Raw genomic sequence first — 22,886 nt, forward strand, 5'->3', positions numbered from 1 at the left:
CATTCAGCTGTGCTCGGAGACTGAGCATGCAGCCTCTGCAGCATCCTGACTGAATGTCAACATGAGCACAGAAATGTCTGAGCTTTATACATAAATACTTAAATCGAATATAAATATGTACCAACCTCCAAACGCTGGCCTCATGGTGAAATCATGGTCATCTATTCTCAGGAGCTGCTCAGATTTTGTCATGGGAGATTTTGTCATGTCTGGACTACGTTTGTAAATTGGGCTGCAAGAGAAAAAAAAAGCTGTGAGTGTTCTTGTTTTTTAAATTAAATAGTGAAAGAATGCAAATTAATGCTTTTGATGTTTAAATCAAAGATATATAAAACTTACCCTCCGGGTTTGTGACCTCCACCTGCATCCATCTTGGTTTCTCTTCGCAACCTGTAAACAAGCATAATAAATAAATGAATAATAAATAAGACCATCTGTCTCATATGGCAGCAAACCAACAGTGTGCTAAGAAACCTGCACTATTGTCTTCTTTTCAAACTGATTTTTTTTTTTTTTTTTTTAATAATACAAGATTTTTTCAGGTGCTGTACTCTGTAATGATCTGTCTCCTAAAAAAGAAAAAAACATGGTGGTTTCAGCTTCAAGGAGGAAAGGATTTGTATGCTTTCATTCCTCCTTATGTGGCTGTAAACTATGAAACAAACATAGGGTGGTATTCATTTGACAAATCAGGGATTTGAAGATTTCAACTTATCTTGGTGAAAAATCAGTGCAGTTTTGCAATCTTGGATGTTAAGTTTAGGCAAAGCAACTTTGAGTACCAGTCATTCATGCAGTTATTCAAACTGATTTACAAAGCCAAAAACAAAGCATTGAAAACATCTAGAGTTTTATCATCTAATGATATGATTTGCTGAAATTTATGCTATACAAATCATGCAAGTGTTCAGTTTTTCTAGAATAATTTGCAAAAAGAATTCTACTTTCCTTGTTTTTAAATGTTTGTCTTATTAAAAATTAGACATAAAATCATAGTTCCCTTCATTCAAATCATAAATTTGCAGTGAGTCAAAATAATCGCAATTAGATTTTTTTTTTTTTTTTTTCAAAATTGTTCAGCCTTAGTTTAATCTACCAAATGTTGTATTAGTTATACTACTGAGTTGTTGCTTTTTGTTGAGAAATACATAAGGTGAGGAATTTTAAAAAAACAATCATACTTATTTGAAATTACGATAATGGGGGAAAAAAAATCGTGATTAGATTATTTTCCCAAATCATTCAGCCCTAGTGAGGAGTAAAGAAACTAGGGCAGCACGTTACTGGGTTTTTGTTACCATCTGGTATGCCAATATTTAAAAATTAATTTCATTTGATACTGGTATTTAAATGTAGTTCTTTGTCCCTCAAACCCATAATTTAAGTTTGAGGATGACACGTAAACAACTTTCAGTCGTTAAAGTATTACATATATTGCTCCAACTTAAAACTCCACAAACTTATTGGTTTGAACGGTCAATATTTATAAAGGATAGACAGATTTTTATAGCTAAAATATCGGTTGTAATCATTTTTATATCTGCCCGTACTGATATGCCAGCCTCCAGCCCTGTCAGGCTAATCCACCTCAAAAAGCTCCAATCCAGTGTCATATGAGGAGAACAAGGCTTTAGCTAAAGGCAAGGTTTATTTGAAACCATTAGCAATGGTTTACACCAGTATTGCAGTAAGCTCAGATCATGTAGCTGCAGTTTTATCAGTCTGGACCTCAATTCTTCATAAAACTAGGGAAGCACTCAGAGATCACAGATCTCTGCCATTAACCCTATATCCCAATAGTGAAGAATCCTTTAAAAAAATCTCTGGATGTGTCCCCATGTGCCCCCCACCATGGCATTCGTCGAATTACTCCCTCCCTGGTGGGGTGGACACACACGAGGTAAAGCATTGGCTTCGCTATCAGCGGACTGTCATAGTGTAAGCATTGCCTGCCGGTGCCAACAGATGCACTGACAGTCTCACCCATGGTCTCACTGGACAACTGGAAGTCATGGCAGTGGGTGAATATTCCTCTATTCCTCCCAGCATTGTGAGTATTCTCGCTACAATACCCTGTCTTTCTTTCTGTTACACTCCAACTTGTCTCCTCGACCGGGCGTGCGTCTTTCAAACTCTATAAACTCCAAAACTTTGAATAGAAACACACCAAAAACATGCTGCTGGATTGAAGTTACTCATGTCTGCCATCTCCTGGTGTAAAGTGGTAACAGCACAGACCTCCGCCATTAGTCCTATCTCCCAGTAGTACTGAATCCTTAAAAAAATTCCTGGATCCAGACGGTGATCTGGATCAGTCCCAAAATCGAATGTGTTCTTCCTTATGCCATTTTTGACATTTCCTGAAAATTTCATCAAAATCTGTCCACAACTTTTTGAGTTATGTTGCTAACAAACGAACAAACCCAACCGGTCACGCAACCTCCTTGGCGGAGGTAATAAAGAGCAAAGGACAGCACTGAAAGCTTTTCCCCTCACCTGCTTCAGCATGAGTTTGTTATCGTTACTGGTGGTACTGTAAGCCAATGTATACAGCAGCTGGTGGCTGCTACCGCTAAAGCAATTAGCTCAAATGCAGCAGTAGAAAAGAGGCTGTTTTATCAGAACTGCTCCAAATTACTATATTAAAACAAGAGCAAAGAGTCACACTGAAAGCTTCTCTTAGCAGAGAAGACGTTTTCGCTCTCCTCCTGACCGATGTTGACACAAATTTTGTCTGCACCATAGTTCACTGTTCTTATACAAAGGCAGCGGTCGCCTATTGTTTTGTTGCCGAGACGCGCATGCGTACGTTATTTTTTCTTGTAGCTCTGATTGGCCCATTTCGAATGTGACAGACGGAACTTTTGTCCAATCACCTTCTGAGAATTTTTTGAAATGTCCCGCCCTTCCCACAGACTCTCTCCTGGAGCTTTCCCAGATAAATGTGAAATATGCCCATGCAACAGATATGTGAAGCAGTCTATCCGGCGTGTCAGGTTAATCATTTCATGTATCCCTAGAAGAAACTAAAACCTGGTTCACCCTGATTGATTCTGATTCTGGGATCGCTGAGTAAACCTGTCACAGAGGACAAGAGGGGTCTAGAAGCCTCACAAGGGAATTGAAAATCATATAGGTATTTGGGCCAAGTCCATTTAGTGCTTTATAAGTTAACAGCAGGATTTTAATATTGATCCTTTGATTCACAGGAAGCCAGAGTACAGATGTGGGGATTGGTGTCAAGTGTTTTACGTTCTTACTGACTTGATTAACTGCAGGAGAGATGATTTCATAATGAAATTACTAATTATTTGCTGCTAGAATATGTTTTATAGTCTTTTTTTCTTTAATAAAAGCAATGAGTATTTTCACTGCTGTGTTAATCATTATGTTGGTTTATTTCTTAAGCAGGAATACCTATTATTGGATGTTTGTGGCTTCTCTAAAGTGCAGTATTAACATCTTTCTTATCACAGATTAAAGCATTTTGGGTGGAGGTCATTCACCTTTTTAATTGTTTACATTTTTATTTTTAATATTAAATATTAACAATCTGCTAAAAATAAAATAATAAATATTTTGTTAGTGTCCTTTTCCAGAGAATGGGGATGTTAAGCTTAAGCCTTAATCTACTGTACATGTGTTAAAAATAGAAACAATAATTTGTCTTTTGTATTGTTTTGCTCACTTCCTAAGTAGATGTAGCACATCCCGTTACATCACACACATTTCATCTTTGAATTACACAAAGAAAAAAAAAAGAGCCTGTCCTTATCGCTTTATCATAAGAAAGCTGGGTCTGTAATTTACTCACATTTCAAGAGGGCTGTACTATACTAATGCTTCATTTTCAGGCCAGAAGCAGAGAGTGTCAGAAAGAGAGAGAGAGAGAGAGAGAGAGAGAGAGAGAGGGAGAAAAAAAAAGAATTCCAATAGCCCTAAAATGGATTATTAGAGTAGAGCGTGCTGCGACAGACAGGGCCAAATCCCTGTGACAACCACAGACATGCATTAAGAAAACACCACAGAGCAAGAGAAAGTGGGAGGGGAGAGGTAAGAGGCAACACTTACACTAAAAAAAAAAAAAAAAAAAAAAAAAAAAAAAAAAACAGAGAAAACACAACAAGTGCTAAATGAAGTGGTCAGAGTTGGTTATTTTATGCTAACTGTTGTGTTTTGCAGGGTTCAGTGTGTGCTACTCGTCTGCATCCATCCAGCAGCTGGTTCCTAATCCTCTTGGCAGAAAGGCCTGTCCAATCCCCCTCTCTGCCTGCCTACATCACAGAGCAGACCACAGACTATCTGCACACTGCTCTGATCTGCTCTGCAACCATGGACCTGCATGCGTGCATCGCTGCAGAGGTTGGGTCAGGGTTAGAAGGATGTATTTCTGTACACTAAGGCCATTCCTGATATTTTATGCTTAGAAAGCCAGAGAGCAATAACTACAAGGGTTTAGTTTACAGGTTGTATCTAAGGATCAAGGTTCACCTTTTTATCTCTCTATATCCAGACCAATCATAAATACAGCATAGACACAACAAATAGAAGCTCGATGAGACAGTGGGCAATAAAATGAAATCCAACAATTAAATTATACATGAAAAAAAAAATAATAATAACATAGGCAAGACACAATTACTCATGCTGGAATGGTGAACCTGTGGCCAGACTGTAGCAGTGTATACTTAGAAAACAAAGGATGGTGTGATCAGCCAGCATCGTGTCCTAACTTTGTACAGATGAGTTAGGTTATTAAGGGTCATTAAGCCTTTCAATCTGTTGCTATTTTTAATAGCGGGGGACCCATACCAAATTATTTTAAAAAACAGATTTATTAAAACAAGTGTAAAACATCTTCATAAAGGTATTATCAACATTAACATTCCTCAGCTTTCTTATAAAGTCCAAACGCTGACGTGCTTTTTGGCAAACTGCATCCACCTGGAACCCAAAAGTCAGTTTGTCATCACTGACGGTGCCCAGATATTTATAGCTCTGCACAGCCTCAAAAGCCAACACGTGCCTGACAACAGGAGATGACAGTGCAATTTTTCCTAAAATCTACCATCATCTCTTTACACATTAAAGTTCCAGCAGGAAGACCTGCACCAGTCAACACAATCTGACACAACAGGGCCAGGGTCAAGATCATTGGCGCTGAAAAGAAACATGATCACAGGATCATATAAATCAACAGGTTGTTAAATTTTCATTTCATGTATTCTGGATTTATTTCCTAACTAACAACACAACTAGCGACACAGAGACCACTGCAAATACAGAACTTGACTGCTTCTGAGAAAGGGGCGGCAGAAAATGAAAAGTCACCTTGAAAGGTTACTCTTCAATCACTAAATAATAGGCCCAGTAGTTTTTTAAGATTGTATAAAGAGGTGAATATGGTCTTCATATCTCTGAGGTTCCAAAGTTTGAAATCTACGGTATATATGTGTGAATCTGACATTGTAGTTCCAGTTGTCTGCTAAGTTAACAATAGGAATGCTAAGCTAAGGGTTTTTCTCCCTGATGATAGGTTAGCTTCTGCCTTAAGGATCAAAAATAGATGACTAAGAAATTATCTGATCAAAATGTATAAATGTTATAAACAAAAACCTACAGTAAGTGGATTAAAGATTGTCAATTCAGCTTCAGTCAGGGCTAGCCGTGGCTGTCTCTTGAGCTAGCTTGTAATGGTTCTGTTTCTTTGAACGGGGTCTGGCTGCAGACTGTTCATCTCTGCCAGCTTTCACAGGCCATTCATTTGAGACACCGTGTATTTCAGAAAGCAAACGCATTAATTTGAAAGTACAACTTATTTCCAGTTTTAGATATTTAAAAAAATACATTCATTAAAAAACACATTGCAAATGTTAAGGATTAAGCAACATTTCATAAATAGACCCGTTTTAGAAATAGTTAGACCAACAGTGACTTGCTTTACCTTCGCAAGCTAGCTAAAGCTAACATAGCTATGCTAGCAACAGAATAAATGTAAACACATGAGCCAATGTAGCTAAGTTTACTTCAGCAATATGAGCAGTGTGTCTCACTGGTGAATCCATCTTGCAAAGCTCCCATCTGAACCGTTTTGGCCCTGGTTAGAAAGGGACAGGACCAATCAGTGATGAGGGGCAGTACTTTCGGGCGCAGCAGAGTAATGGTGGAAGACATTAGCATGGATGCTGATAACGTTTTATCAGAACTTGACGACATTTCTTAGTTAAAGAAGAACAAAGAATAGCAGTGAGTTGTTTTCTTTTCAAAAACAACAAAAGTCGTGTTCTGACATGTCTACAGGTGCCATGGTTGCATTATGCAGTTCTGTCTCTATGGAGTTTACTCCTTCGGTAGGGGGACTGCGTCACGTGTTTTGTTTCTCTGATTGGCCTGTAAAAATGTGATAGAACATTCATCCAATCATCCTCTGAGTTTCTTTCTTTTTTTTTTTTCCAAAGCCTCTGCCCTCTCCCAAACGCTGTATATGACAGGTTTATCAGATGGATGTTTGAAACACATCTATCTGGTGTGTCAGGTTAGCACTCAACATGACTTGTTTTAATTTGAAATGAGGATGCTCTTATATCAGCAGTGATGTGTGGTATAAAGTGGTATCACTTTAATACCAGAAAGCTAGAAAACCTAACTGCTGATTCGCTAAATTATTATTATTAGTATTTGGGGGAAGAAGTCACCTGTTTAACAAACTCAAGTTTATTTTTCATGTCAAATATGAAAGAAGTCAGCAGTATGGTAGTCTTAAAGTGTGTTTTTATCAGCGTGCAATGTTCTGCAGGAAGATTTTTTTTTCTTTCACTTTCTCAATCCTTTTGTTTTTTAATTTTTGAAGTAAAGACAGCACTTTGATAATATTTATATCCATGGTTCACAGATTTTGACCACTGTTAAAAGCTTGTCAATACAAAGCCCCACATGTTTCTCCACCAGCACAATTAAAGCACTGAATGTCATGTTTTTCTCAGGGGTTAACTGATATTCATAGGTCAGAGAGGTTTAGCAGATGTAGTGTGAACAGCCAAATACAAAAAAGAAATAAAATATTAGAATCAGATACCTGCAAAACTGTTATGTAAAGCATTAGTAACCATAGCCTTCTGATTTCACCATAAATGCATCTGTAATTCTCCAATTCAAAGGGTTTTTTTCTCCTTTTTTTGTGGGGGTGAGGTTGGCAATACAGTATGTCCTGATACCCAAAGGACAGGATAAGTCAAATGACATTTACTATTCTGATATGTCATTTGAAGACTATGCTGTTGAGAAATGCTTGCTGATTTTGATTAAGAAGGAAAATAAAGTTGAGGTTTTTAACTTTCGATATCCTAACTGTTAGCTTAACCCTTACCCTAACCCTTAACCCCTAAATTATGTTTCAAGTTTTTCATGTTTATCAGATGTTTATCCCTTCTCTTGACAATTTATTAGCATTGTTTTTATTCTCCTCTACTTTGTCATCCTCATTTATGTTAAAATATCACCAAGCTGCAGACATGGCTCCAGCTTTGACTACAATAAATTCCCACATAATGAGAGGCTAACATCATGCTTCACAATGATACTGAGTACAGTATCTGCAATGTTTAATGAGTTTGAGCACTTAGGCTTGAAATTAGCAACAATACCCAATACTGGGATGGGTATTGTTTGACCCATAAGCTGACAAAAAGAGGACAAAACAACACTCTTGAGGCAAAAATATTTGGAGCTTCCCACACTGACCGACTACTATAAAGGCCATAAATTCAAACGTAGATGTTTGTTGGTACAACTTATACATATACATTTTTCACAAACCTGGTTTCTGTCCTCGTAGTTTTTCTTTATGGCCAAGTGTTCATTTTTCTAATTAAATGTATTATCTGAAGCAGAAAAGAGCAGATTTAGCTCTGTTGATGGTCTTTATGACAGCACCTGTTACAGGTGTACTTGGTTTCACACGTGTACAATGTAAGGAGTAAGAGACATGTTGTCCACATTTATATACAGTCAGTGGCTTGGACTATTCATTCACCCTGATCTACTGCCTATTACACTGACTTCCTTGTTCTCTGCTGTCATTCAACCTCCTTCTTTGCTTCCATCACAATTAGTGGAGTCACCAAAGGGAGCTGACAAACTATTATCATAATTATGTGCTGTGCAAAAAGCTGCTTTCTCAGACGAGTTGTGTGACTGGATTCTTGAGGGATAGGCCGAAAAATCTAACTGAAGTGTTCAGATTCTGGTTGACTTGAATCAGCAGGCTAATGCATTTTGACTTTGAACAGCAGTACCTGTATGTACCAGTGCTGTAGGTTGCCTTAATTTTAGATGAATATCTTGTAAGCTTAGATATTTAGGTGCATGTAAAAAGCAAAAGTAAGGGAACTCAGAAAAGTAAGCAGGAGGATTTATTTTTTTGTATTTAAATATGTTTTTCTAACCCAAAAATTATCCAGCGAGAACATAAAATTATCCCCCAAACCTCATTAGGGTTTTCCCCTTAGATGTTTCCGTGTGTGGGACTGTGCTGTCCTACACAAATCCCCATTTTCCCCACTTATCCTCCTCAAGGCAGCAAGTATAAACAGCGTAATGTGGGCTGGTTTAGAAAAAAAAAAACCTCCCACTTCCCACACCAGCAGCCTCCAGCCGCTTCTGCAATTTCACACTCAGGAGAGGGGGAGTGGAGTGATGAGAAATGAGGGAAAGAGGAGTTTGACTCCTGCATAAGTATACTGAGATCCCCCCCTCCCCCCTTTGCAAAAAGAGGAATGAAAGATTTACATTTGATTTGTATTCTCAGGCTATGTGTGTGTGTCAGCAGAGAGACGGAGCGATGTGAACAGACTTTTAAAGAGTTTGGGTAAAAGAAGAGTGAAGCGCAGATTTGATAACAAGGGGATGCTGGTGTTTAGAGATTACGGAGCAGCTTTGAGCCACTGGTGCTCCGTCTCTTTCTTTCTTTTGAAGATTTTCCACAGTTGATTACTGTTGTGCTCCTCTTCTACATAATGATCATCTTAATAACCTAAGGGCTGAGAGGATCACTCTAAATTAGTGCAATTTTAAAGAGGATTTTTTAGATTCAACACAAATGCTCTTTCAATAAGATCACCACTGCCGTTTCATGGGATCTGAAGGTCTGTTATAGACCAGAGACAAGGGGAAATGCAATGTCAGACACATTTATTTCCCTGACATGGATCAGACTCCTAACAGGGACCGGACTGCTGTTTGACGTCCAATCTATAAATAACAACGGTTATAACATGAATGGTGATACTGTGTCTAAAGGCACAGGGATTATGATTTGACAGGGTTTGCTGAATATATTAAGGAGATGCAAATCATTCAGAGCTGATAGTGTTGCGTGGCGTTCAGCGCTGTACTTACGCCTGCTTGGGAAAGTCTTATCATCTTCACCAGAGATTAATGAAAAGACAGTTTCTGACTTTAGCACCTCAGGGTTTATTTGTTCCCTGTGTGGAGATTTTCACAAAAGAATCTGCTGACATAAAGGACGGGAAAGAGTCCGGTCTAGAATTGTTATTTACAGGAATTTGTTTGGCTGATGAGCTGGGTTTTGTCTCTATTTTTAGGTGTGAGATGAGAGAAAACATTTCCCTTTTCTTTTTTCAACTTTGTAGAAAAACACTGTAAGGAAATGTTTATCATCTGGTTTTGGAAAAGATTAGAAAAGCTTTTCTTAGAATAAAAGCTATTCTAATCAAGGCCACCCATAAGGGGGGATAAATAGGAGAGCTTTCTGGGGACAAACCAAACTGGTGGGGTCATGGAGGTCAGCAAATCATGGTCCAATGTGAAATTAATCACTGATATCCACAATTATTTTTAATCCGAGTAATAATCATTCTTACCAAAGAAAGAAAAGATCAATTAAATTCATTCATGCTGGAGCATATAGCCTTTTGAATGTAAGCCCCTTTGGGTACACTGAACTAAACATTGACAACATTATGTCAGACTTTATGTTCAATAATGTGCACAAACATCAGGATGCCAGAAAACAACGTAGAAGAAACTAAAACAACTTTAATGTAAAATAACTCCAAAAATCATGAAAATTTGCAAAAATCAGTTACTAGTGGCATAAAAAGGACAAAATGAGTGAAAAGCTGCAAAAAGTGGCAATTATGGGCAAAAACAACAAAAATTAGTAAAAACAAAAAAGCAGCCAGAAAAGGCTATTAAAGGCATAAAGTGGGATGAAAGTCCCAATAAGAATGGCAAAAAATGGTTTCCAATGGCAACACAGTAGCAAAAATGTGTGTTAAATGGCAAAAAATGGCTATGTCTCATTAAAACTGGCATGAATGGGCAAAAGGCAGCATAAATAAGTTCAAGTGACAGAAAAGTGGCATTCAAAGGTTGAAATTGGCAACATGGGCCAAGCATGGCAAAAAAAATGGGATAAAAGTGCAAACTAGAGGGGGCAAACATGGTTGTAAGTAGCAAAAAAAAAATGCCACGCAGGATCAAGCTGGCAAAGATAGATTATAATTGGTGAAAAAAAGGCAAAAATGTAAAAAGAGGCAAAAATGGTAAAAAAAAAGAGGTTAAATGGGTTGAAAGCAGCAAAAAGAAGTGGCAAGAATGAAAGGAAGGAAGTTGTTTGGAAAAGGAGATAAAAAGTACCGTAAATAAATTATTCAGCTTCAGAACCCAATAGTAGTTTGGCACTTTTCATGTCCAGAATAAAGTAAATGTTAGCCAGGACGAAAGCTAGCACCAATGCTACTGATCCAACACACATTTATTGATAGCAGCAATAAATCACAAGGACCTACTGGTTTTTCAGGGGCCCCGCTGACTCTGTAGACAGGCCTGATTCTAATTCTGGGTGCCAGATTAGCTCAGTTGGTAGAGCATGCACCCATATACTGTAGTCCTCTACGCTCTGGTCATGGGATTGATTCTCAGTCTCAGTACATGTTTGCTTTATGTCTTCCCCACTCTCTCTCTTATTTCCTGTCTCAGCTGTCCTAACTGAATAAAGGCAAAAAAAAGCCCCCAAAAAACAGGCTTTTAAAAAAACTAAAGTTCTAATTCTAATCCCATTTCATTGTATTAAATGTTAAGACTGCCGCCTTTCAACTAATAGTCAAAATTAACTGAACATCTTTGGCTTTCTGTAAAAATATTTAGGATTACTGGCATGTAATGGACAAACTTTAGGGAGAATAGAGGAAACAACCTTCACACCGCTCAAAAATGAAAGTAACTGCAGCCTTGATGTCTTATTTCTCTGCTCACTGATCTCCTTTTTGTTCTCGACATGTTCCCAAAGCCTTTAGGAGTCGGTGAATTAATTTTGGATAACTTAGAATTAATCATACTCTCACATCTAAATCAGTTAAAACAATTCTGCTACACTGGAACATTCATTTTTTAAATATCATGCAGTGTTTCTTTAGTGTGCCCTAATAGAAACTGAAGCAAAGATGACATTTGCTTCCTAATGTAAGTGAAAGATAATGCTTTATGTTTTTTGATGTAAGGATTGATGGGGTGACCAGGGGTTGGTCTGTGAAATGAGACAACAATGTTGTTTTTGGTTGAAAATAGTATTAAATAGAGAGTATTTCTAAGTGACGCACAAGTTAGCCCTTGATAATATTCAGATTCAAGTTTAAGACGCTTTATTGCCATAAATGCTAATAACACTTGGTGCCAAAGCAAAATAATCAAAGTATTCAACTATGATGTAACAAACATATAACATATCTGACAACCAGGGCTGCTAAATAACAGAAACAATCTTATTAAGATTATTTTGACTGATATTGAGATCACAATTATCAAACTTGATAACTCACTAATTTTGGAATCCCTGTCTCTATTTTCATTTCCAATGATTAAATACATTTATTTTATCTTACAATATTTAATTTTGTATCTTTTCAGGAAAGCCTCATCACCTCAAGAATCTCATTTACAAGAAGGTCCTTGCCAAGATAGCAGCAGCACATTTAACAGAGTTACAGGCATGAGACATAGCAGTTACAAACACAGATCAACCAATCCTAAGTCCCAAAGTCATCAGTCTAAATCTCTACAACCTGATGCATCGTCCTCCAAACCTTCAGGCTGCTTTGGAAAAAAAAGTCAAGAGACCAGCTCCACAGGATACAAAGTCTCTTGTAGGGATTCCAGGCTGCAGGAGCAGCGTACCTTTAAACTCCTTTTACCCTTTTCAAGACGGACTTTGGGCACAGATAGATAAAATAAGTCTTGTGACTGAGTTACAGAGAGAAGGCAGTAGCTTCTAGAACTTGTCACCTGAATAGAATCACACAAGTATGTGAGAATCAGATTGAATATTGCCTAATAAATAAGAATATGATAATGATTCAGCCTACAAGTGGTCTATTAAGGCCACCTGACTCAATATACAGATTAGAAGGATGAGTTAAGGATTTGTTATAAACCTCTATGCCCTGGGGTATACAGCAGTGGTTCCCAGAGTCTGGGGCGGGACCCACAATTGGGTCGAGGGAGTTTTTTGGGGGTTGAAGAATATTTTTGCTACAGTATTAATGTGATATTCATGTCTGCAGTACACAGTATAGCCACATGGGAGGTCCACCCTATAACACTCACCCTAATATAGTAATAAAATACGAAAAGGCTCTACCAGCCATTCAGTGGCAAAAGAGCTAACATCACAGTTATTGATGCTTGGCCCAAAAAAACGGCACACATTGTTCCAGACCAGACAGAGGCATCAGGGGGTGTACTATATTCAGAGACTGGCATTGAGAAGATGCATGCATCTGTAAGACTTCACTGTAATCAATCAGAGGCATCAAAGTGGCAGAAACAAGTCTTAAGACTTATTTTTGGAATAAAAACCCAACTCTTTACAAGATGCTCAATATGAAGCTTAGAAGTGTAAGAATCTTCACTAAAGAATCCAAGGTATTTATGAGAAGATACAGACTCAATTGCATCATCCTACTTTTGGGTGCAGCCACAACCAAGTAACAAAATCTGCTTGTTTTTGTTTTTTTTTTTTTTTGTTTGTTTGTTTTTTTTTTTTGTTTTTTTTTTCATTATCCAGAGCTGACTCCTCCAAACCAGGTTAAATAGGACTGAGGTCATTATTCCTTTTTTGTTAACCTACAGCTGTCTTTTCTTATCTGCTTTAGCTCTCTGGCATATGGCACAGTGATCACTGAATCTGGCTTATCTTCTTTTCATTAATGTAGGAAAGCTGGAATTGTAATTAAAAATTGAAACTTTACCAGTTGCCCCACACTTCTGATAACTATGTTTTATCTTAGTATTTATAATTATATACATTTAAATTCAGTATATAGAGGCACTGGTTTTCATTAGATACAATGTATTCTAGTAAGAATATGTCTACAGCAGCAAAATTTATTGAGGTAACTAATAAAACTCTTCTGTATGCTAATAAGGTGGCAATCCACTACAAACCATGCACCTGAGAATAAACTGTGGCTCTTCAGCTAAACATAGTCTCATTAGTTCCTGCTGCTGTACCCAGGCTCAGGCTGCTCATTCTGACAGCTTCATACAGCAGGCAGATGATAAAACATAAAGCATAAAGACAAAACATCTGATAATCTTGTTAGAGCTGAAACATTACTGATCTGGAGGGAGACACATCTGGCTGCAGCTGTTTTACCTGATTTACTTACGCTTATGGTCGGCTTTGACAATTATTTCTGTGCATGGCTGCTGTCTGAAGCTCTGCTTCTGCTCTCTGTCTTGGCCAAAATTTTAATCTCAGCAAGCTAATCAATAAATATAATAACTACTCTGCAACTTTAGTGATAAACAGTTGGACGTGTCAGGCAGGATCTGCAAAGAATGTTAGTTTTGCCTCTTAAATGAGAGTATTTGCTGGATTTCTTTGCCATACATGATTAAAAACTCAAAGTTTTCATGTGTTAGTTGTAGACTTAAGCATAAATGAAATATATTTTTTTATTTATTTTGCTGTTGGCTTAGATTTTGTCAACCACCAAAATAAACAGCAGCTACGCTGGTTTAAAAAAGACCTTTTACCTTAGGCCTTTTGATCAATTTAATCGAGTGATTTCAAACTTCCTCTTCTTTATGCGTAATTTAATTCTCCCACAATATTCCACTTCCTCCTTAAACATCAGATTTTGTAATATCAGTGCGTAGTTCTTAATTTTATCGATGTCAAATGATTATCACAAAAACACCTGTGCTACTAAACCAACAAAAAATTCCCTTTCTATACAATTAACCTCCACAGTAGCAGCCGATTCAGTCAATGTAAAGGGAAATTTAGGACACTAACTGCTCCCAAATCTAGTTCAGTCCTCCCTAAAACATTTAATCCAAATGAATGCGTTGATGAGGCAGCAATTAGCCTAAATAATCACCTGAAAATGACATTGACTACAACTGCTGGCAGCAGGGCAAACAGCCATTAACTGGCCTGAAGCAGTTGTGGGGCAAGAGAACACAGCTTTCACTAGTAGTACAGAAATAGATGTGAGGATTTAGGTCTCCCTCTCTCTCTCTCTCTCTCTCTCTCTCTCTCTAACTCTCTCTCCAATCTGCTGTCTGAAAAAGTCTTTTCTTCAGAGGGGGAGGGAGCGGCACAGGTGACACAGGAAACATCAAACAACATCATGTAAACATTAATAAACAGTTAAATAAAACTGAGAGGGATTCAGAAATAAAGAATGCATTAAAGAATTAATTTAAAACCACCATTCATCCTGTTTTGAAATTTTAAAAAACATGTATTTTTGTGATATTCCTGGCTTCATTTATGACTCCTTTGGCATTACCTGCTCTGTTTGTAGGTCTCCAGCTTGTGACCCCTTGGTCTGACCATCTTCCCATCCGCACCCATGAGCCAAACGCAGAGTAGCACGAGAACAGTATCCACCTGCATGGTTCACATTCCCCAGAGGATGCACCTCTCCTGTCCTGTCAGTCAGAATCGTCTCCCCTCCAGGGTTTGGAGCATTCTGCCGTCCTGAGACATTCCCCTCTCTAGCTCCGGAGCTGATAAGAGAGAAGAAAAAAACAGCAGCAACAGCAGCACTAGCAGCAGAAACACTATTCTACGGCCCGAGTGGAAAACATCCTACGGTGCTTAATCTCCACAGTGGGAAAAGCAATTTTGACTAAACCCATAAATCCTTGAGCGTCAGATGGTACAGATTTGATCCCTGCAGCGGCGGATGTGCCTGCCTCTCTGTGCTCTGCTCTGCTCAGATATCCTGCACTCTGATGTGCTCTACTCCACTTTGCACCGCCCAGAAACACCAATTCGCACAATGATGCGGCGTGCCTCATTTGTAAGGTCAACGGTTTAGAGAGACAGACTAACTGAGTCTGCAGGGGAAGCTCTGTGCCTGTCTGATGTGAAATGAAGCCCCTCCTGATGCTTCAGCCACATATCCGGCATGTCAGAAATGTTTTCATGCTGCAACAAAGAAAAAAAGAATGACAGCTCTGCATTGTTGCTTCCTGGTGTTTGCAGGATTTCATATTTGCTTTCTGTAAGCCCATTTTCTCTCTGTCAGTTTTATTTTTCACTTTCAAAGGAAGAGGATTAGGGAGTATTTTTGGAAGAAGTTTCTTCAAATTCACATAAAATTAATAAATTTTTGAGGCAAAGACAAATAGCTGGAATATTATGGACATAAAGAGACTAACATATTATACTTAATATATTTTTTAGCTGTGATTTGGTCCTCCTTTTTTGCCAGATTTAAGATGAAAACATCTTTCATTTTGTCCTTACAAACAGCAACAACACTCGTCTAGTCACCACACTTGTATCTTGTCTGTCTGTAATATGTTTATTTTTTGTGTCTGTATTCAGCAACGCACAAGAGGCTGCACCATAATTTGTCCATCAAGGCGTGCTGTCCATCCCAACAATCCAATCAGAAAGCCCTTCAGCGCTGACGTCACTGCCATCCAGGCCATGTGTCACCCTTTCCTGCTTTTTCCTTTTTTTTTAGCAGACAGAACAGTTGGATTATAAGATCATGAATTTGGGTTAGCTCCATGAACCTCAATCTGAAAATTGGTGTAAGTAATGTCAGGCGTCATTTAGAGCTAAGACTTGTGGATCCTTCCAAATGATGGAGAAAATTAACATCCACTGAGTGCACTAATTCACAACAAATTCACATTAGAAAAAAATGCATCTCCTTGGCTTCCCATGATATTGCCTTTTAGGGAAATTTTGACATCTTTTGATAATTTACTATTCTGGATTTTAACATATGACTGTACAACAGGGTTGTGGTCAAATGGGCTTTTTTGTTTGCTTAGGGATCTGAGTGAAACGACCCAGAAGAATTTAAGTGGCAGCTGTGATAAGAGCCGGACAAATTCTGTTAATGCAAAGAAAAAGGGCTGAAATTTTTCCACCTTCATCCCTTTTAGCATTTACCATACAATAGGCCACACTTCAGCTGTTGTTTTACCAGAGCTGTACAACAGTCTGTCAACATCTATTTGTGACAAATATACAGTGCATTCAGAAATGCACTGTATATAGAGCGCAGCCTGATCTTGCAGTTGAAAAAAAAAAAATTTTTGAGGACAAAATGAAAATAGATTTTTAGACATTTTTGCTAATATATAAAAACGAAAAAACTGAAATGTCACTTGACATAAGTTTGTAGACCCTTCACAGAAACACTTGAAATATAGCTCAGGTTCCTCCCATTTCTCTAGATCTTTGGTGAGATGTTTCTACGCCTTGTTTGCATGCTCTAAACTGCATGCAGAGCTTAGAGAGAGGATTATTGCCAGGCTCAGATCTGAGGAGGGCTACAAAAAATTTCTGCTGCACTGAAGGTTCACAGAGCACAGTGGCTTCCATATTTCAATAATGAAAGAAGTTGGGTACAACCAACCACGACTCTTCCAAGAGCTGGTTACCCAGACAAACTGAGCAATCAGGGGAAGAGAGGTGAGCAAGAACCTGATGGTAGCTCTGGCTGACCTTCAGAGATCATGTGTGGAGTTGGGACAAAGTTCCAGGTAGACAATATGCACTGCAACCCTCCACTGACCTGGGCTTTATGGCAGCGTGGTGAGACTGATGCCTCTCCTCAGTGCAAAACACACGAAAGCCTGCTTGGTTTTTGCAAAAATCGCCTGAAGGATTCTCAGACTATGAGAAGCAAGACTATCTAGTCTGATGAAAAAAAGACTTAACTGTTTGGCCTCAATTCTAATCCAAGCACCCGCCCATCACCTGTCCAATACCATCCAAACAGTAGAGCCTGGTGGTGGCAGCATCATGCTGTGGGGGTGTTTTTCAGCAGCAGGGACTGGAAGACTGGTCAGTGTTGAGGGAAAGCTAAATGGAGCAAAGTAGAGAGATATCCTCAATGAAAACCTGTTCCGCAGCGCTCAGGACCTCAGACTGGGCTGAAGGTTCACCTTCCAAAATGACAGTGACCCTAAGCATAAAGCCAACACACCAAAGGATTGGCTTAGGAAAATCTGTGTGGATGTTCTAAAGTGGTCTAGTCAGGACCATGACTTGAACCCTATTTAAAACATCTCTGGAGAGATCTGAAAATGGTTGTCCACCAATCGTCCCCAACCAACCTGAGTGATTTATAAATAAAGCCTATAGAGATTGAAGGAAGGAGAAAGGCTTTAAACAGCTCTTTGTACTCTCTCATGAATATCTTAAATTATCATTGTGACTGCTCTGGTATGTGACAGCAAAATTGTGAAAATCAGACCAAAAGCAGCACCTCACAGAGGAATATGTCCTAAACAAGGCCTCATCAAGTAACAACATCCCCATGTTCAATGTAGTCATAAGCCATTTATCTCAGCTTTTGTGCTTACCTTTGGCTGATGTTGAGAATCGAGCTTAGGCTGCCTGGTAAGTGTCGGTATCATGCAGTTATCTTGAGTATCACTCAGCCTCCGGGTCCTTTATGTCCTCTATGTACAACAAATCCACTGTAGTGTTCATATCTCCACAAGTCTAGACATGCTCTTATATGAACCGCTTCACTTTCTCCCATCTTCCTCCTCCGTGGACTCAAGCTAATGTGTCTCCCACCTTGAGCAGTGAGTGATGTGTTAGCGCACATTAAAAGGGGCACTTGGTTTGTTTTCTCCATGCAAATTTTGCACGTAGATGGAGGACTGCCAGTAACGCAAGTAACAAGATTATTAATTTACAGTAGCTGTAATTTGATGACTAAATTAGCAGCCGTATCGTGTTACACCACTGCATTACTGACAAATGTAACATCATTACAGTAACGCATTACTTTGTACCGCCCAACACCCAACACTGCTCTCCAGAGCATGTCTAGGAGATTTTTTAGACCATTTAAGAGAGGGACCTGGATGCAGCCGAGGGCCTCCATTTTACACTGGAAGTGGGATGATCGCCGCCATATCTCATCTTCTAATACCGAAAGTCATTTGAACTGAATGTCTTCTTCGTTGTTTTTCTCGTGCGACGCCGCCATGTTGCTAGAGGCAGGTCCTTGGTAATGCAAGTAGACAAGAAACGTGCAAGTTTTCAGAATAAAAAGCTCAAACAATCAAATTAAATGGATTTTAATAATTCATAATACTCCATGATCCATATTAATATATGGGTATAAATATATATAAACTTAGCACAAAAAGTAAGGAAATTTGTTTTTGGTAGATTATGTCTTTGTTGTAACAATGCCTCTTGGCATAAAAAAAATCTTATACTGTTGGAAAGCTTGTTTATTTTCCTTTTAAATGGTGTCATATTTGTAAGGAACATGCATTTGTGGGATGAGCAGCAGAGCTGAGTATGTGGGTTGCACCCATGAAAAATGTGCCAAATCTTCTCTGCAAATGCTAAACAGCTTATTCTGCCATTGACTCTTGTTGGGTGTTTCGTGGATTGGATAATTGAAGTTTGAAGAAACAAGACATATTGGCAATTTAACAATTTATTCATTTAACAAACAGGAGACTCAGTAGCGTGTGGAAGAACCCTACACAGCCACAACAGCCTGGCACCTCCTCCTCATGCTGGTCACCAGCCTGGTCACACACTGCTGTGGGATGGCATCCCATTCTTCAACCAGCATTTGTCACAAGTCAGCCAATGTGGTTGTGTTGGTCACTCTGGCACGAACAGCACACCCAAGCTGATCCCACAAATAGTCAATGGGGTTGAGGTCAAAAATGCTGGTAGGCCATTCCATCTACTCCACTCCCAAATTTTGGAGGTAGTCTCTTATAAACCCTCCTCTGTGAGGGCAAGCGTTGTCATCTTGGAGGATAGAGTTCGGTCCCGGACTGTGGAGATATGGGATTGCCACTGGTTGCAGAATCTCATCTCGATATCTCTCTGCATTGAGATTGCCTCCAATGATGACAAGCCTAGTTTTTTCCAGTGAGGGAGATGCCAGACAGTGGGTTCACTCCAAACAATGCTGCAACTTGTTTTTGCAGAACACCAGTTTGAAGTTGCCCTATTGCACGGGCTCTATCCAGATCAGTCAAACGTGGCATGCCGATTCTTGGAGCAGACACCTACTGACCACTGTAGCAGGGCCCATGATTACAGGTGTTGCCAATCAAGTGCCAATCAGGCATTGATTGGCAGCACCTGGGGGTACCAGAAGCTCAAAATAAGCTGTTTGGCATTTGCAAAGAAGATTTGGTAAATTTTCCATGGGTGCAACCCACATACTCAGCTCTGCAGCTTATCCCACAAATGCATGTTCCTGACAAATGTGGCACCATTTAAAAGGGAAATAAACAGACTTTCCAAAAGCATAAGATTTTTTGCCAAGAAGCATACAACAAAGAAATAATCTAGGAAACACAAAATTCCTTACCTTTTGTGCTAAGTTTAAATATTAAATCTTAATTATATACATATATATATACAGTGCTTAACAAATTCATTAGACCACCTGTCATGTTTGTCACAAAGACCATCCAGCATCATGAAGTGCTTTAATGCGGGCTCTTTCATTTTCAGTGAGCTCTCCACATTTTACCATTTTGAACAGGAATGAGGGATTTCAAACTGAATTCACACAAATTTTACCCGGCACCTGGGCTTCTCTGAGAAGTCCGAAATTAATCAAGCATAACATTCAACCACTAAAACTCATTTTTCTGTTCAGGAATGCAAGTAAATAACTATAATTTGACATACTAATCAATAAATATTAATGTGCTTTACTATTTTTTTCAGTTTTTTTGTAAATCAGTAAATTTGAAAATTCATGGATAATAATAATAATTCTATTTTAGCATTAAAAATATCATTTGGGTTAAAGAGCTTCTACATATCAGTGTATTAACCATTGCAGAAACATATAAAATGATTTTGGTAATTACCAATGCTGTTAATTTAGGGCAGCTGTGGCATAAACCTTACTTTGGTTAGGGTTAGGGTGGTTTAATAAATTTGTTAAGCACTTTATATAAATTAAAAAATATCTGTATTGAATTATTCATCACTTTCCCCTTTTGAAAAAGTGCATTGAATAGTTACCAAACAAATTAGCCAGATTTCATAAATGTATTTATTACCCATACCCAATACAAAAACAAGTCGGTATTCTTCCCAAAATTGTACGGAATGAGTTTGTTTTTGTACATCAGTTATTGAACTCAGAAGGACTTCTAATGACATTCTCTGAATTCTTCCCTACCTATCATATCCCTCACTCCTAAAGAATTCTCCATCGTAGTTGATGCATTTCCCAAATGTGTTCTCGTGTCATTCAAATGTCATACAGAAACCACGTATTCCCCCTCTTTTAAAACGTTGTATGACATCTCTAGGAGAAATATCTTTCTTCTTCGTACATCTCTCCACTTGTTACTATGTGGAACAACGTCACGCTCGTGTGACATCCAATGAACTGTCTCCTTTTGGTAACGTGTTGTATATGTCCAGTATTTAGTCTTTCAGGTATTTCATTCTGAAGTTAGCATTACATTTAGACATATAAAAACTAAATAGTTGACTTTAGAGACCAAAATTATAACAGAAGAAGAGGTTTCAGAGCTTGGATGGACACACGACCTTTTAACCCTCTTAAATCAGGAGATATATGTACCTGAAAGACTAAGCGCAGGGCAAAATTACTTAAATGTCCTCACGTCAAGGCATTGGTTCAGGCGGTAGTGGCGGGGCTTTGTAAAGTTTACTCTGTAAGCTAAAGAGATGTTTCCTGAGATGTTTACTATGTAGCGTTGTTTGACGAAACGGGATCGGATACATTCATGACAGCGATAGCCTCAGTGGACGAGAAAAGGCGTGAATTAGTGGAAATGTTGTGAAAAGGTGATTCGTTTTGGTTGATGATAGGTCGGCTTTGGTTCAGTTATTTAGCGCTAAGCTAAAGTAGAGCGCGCTGCCTTGTCATTTGCCGTCAGCTGTAAGCTAGCTAGCGGTTAGCCAGCAGCTGAATAAAGATGAGCTCTGCACGGGAGATAAAACGTAAGTGTTGATGTACTTTCACTGATGTTGCAAGCTGTTACGCGTTCTTTGTCCCTCTTATAAGAGTAAATTGTGTGATTATTGTGTAGAGCTACAGAAAGCGAAGACCAAAGCGCAGAACAGCAACAACTTAAGAGAGGAAGCCAGTATCTGCAACCAGCTCGGGGAGCTGCTGTCCAGAAATGGTAAGTGTTATATAAGACTGTGAAAGTTTCACTGTAATTGTTATGAATCATTTTACAGCCGTTTGTCCTTGTCTATCTCAGGTGATTACGAGGCTGCCATCAGGGAGCATCAGCAGGAGCTGGCTCTCTCTGAGGTGCTCAATGATGTGATCGGACGGGCTGTGGCCAATCGAAAGATAGGAGAGTGCTATGCAGAGATGGGGAAAATCGAGGCTGCTTTAAAAGTGAGTAGAGTGTCCTTTTTGAAAAATAAACTGTCTTTATTTTGGCATTTACACCAATTTTAGTTTATCTTTATATAAGAGCAGTAGTGGTAGACACAGCAGGGGTCAAAACTCAGGCTCATATTAAAACAAAGAGATTAGAAAAGCATTTTAAAGGTTGCATATATTCCTTCTCTTTTTCAGCATCAGCGCTGTCACCTGGACCTGGCTCGCTCAGTCAGAGATCACGCTGAGGAGCAGAGAGCGCTGGCCACTATTGGTCGGACATACCTCTTCTGTTATGAATCAGACCAGTCGAGGAACAGTTTGGAGCAAGCAGAAGATGCCTTCAAGAAGAGCCTGGCCATTGTGAATGACCGTCTAGATGGTTAATGCTTTTTGTTTTTGTCTCATTATTTGGTTTCCTTTTTTTGTACCTCTGTTCTGAATATTTTTTTTTCACATCTAGGGACTGTATCAGGGCGTGAGATTAGTGAGATGAAGGCACGTTTATTCCTCAATCTTGGTTTAGTCTGTGATCATCTAGGGGAGACCAAACGATGCAGCGAGTTTATTCGCCGGAGTGTCTTCATCGCAGAGTAAGAGTGTACTAAATTATACTTCATTTTAAATATAAAAACTTGAAGAGTAACAGAGGGACGATTTGAAACTGCTAATTTTCTGTTATTGTTGACTTACAGTACTTATATCTGACCTCATTATTTATCTGTAAAGGAAAGGTCAGCTACTGGAGGATCTGTATCGTGCAAACTTCAACCTGGGTAACATCTACTTCCGTAACGGTCAGAAGTCTAACGCTGTGCGCTGTCTGGAACAAGCCAAAGAGTGTGCAAGGAAGATTAAAGACAAGTTCAGTGAGAGTGAATGCTTTCACTGCATTGGAAAGGTAAGGGCCCATTCAAGTGAAACTCTTAGCACAATAAAAGTTGATAAGTCATTTTGCTGCTACTCTGTATTGATGGTATCAACTGCTTACCAGTAATCTATTTTTGT

The 22,886-nt window shown here is 38.8% G+C and overlaps 2 protein-coding genes across 2 annotated transcripts in view; one reads left to right on the forward strand and one right to left on the reverse strand.

The window, feature by feature from the left end:
• The window catches only part of LOC121526403 (gamma-aminobutyric acid receptor subunit rho-1-like), a 30,151-nt gene extending 15,025 nt beyond the window's left edge, over nt 1-15,126 (reverse strand). The window contains exons 1-3 of the mRNA XM_041812979.1: nt 14,820-15,126; nt 340-390; nt 126-232 (exon numbers count right to left, since the gene is read on the reverse strand). Coding sequence (XP_041668913.1) covers nt 126-232; nt 340-390; nt 14,820-14,926 — 265 coding nt within the window. The 5' untranslated portion in view covers nt 14,927-15,126. The remainder of the gene's footprint in view (nt 1-125; nt 233-339; nt 391-14,819) is intronic.
• A 6,054-nt stretch (nt 15,127-21,180) lies between these two features.
• Nucleotides 21,181-22,886, forward strand: part of tonsl (tonsoku-like, DNA repair protein) — a 16,083-nt gene continuing 14,377 nt past the window's right edge. The window contains exons 1-6 of the mRNA XM_041811835.1: nt 21,181-21,484; nt 21,574-21,669; nt 21,751-21,893; nt 22,077-22,260; nt 22,342-22,471; nt 22,608-22,779. Of these exons, the coding sequence (XP_041667769.1) occupies nt 21,460-21,484; nt 21,574-21,669; nt 21,751-21,893; nt 22,077-22,260; nt 22,342-22,471; nt 22,608-22,779 (750 nt within the window). The 5' untranslated portion in view covers nt 21,181-21,459. The remainder of the gene's footprint in view (nt 21,485-21,573; nt 21,670-21,750; nt 21,894-22,076; nt 22,261-22,341; nt 22,472-22,607; nt 22,780-22,886) is intronic.

The sequence above is a fragment of the Cheilinus undulatus genome, linkage group 18 (assembly GCF_018320785.1).
Source record: "Cheilinus undulatus linkage group 18, ASM1832078v1, whole genome shotgun sequence".
Lineage (NCBI taxonomy): Eukaryota > Metazoa > Chordata > Actinopteri > Labriformes > Labridae > Cheilinus > Cheilinus undulatus.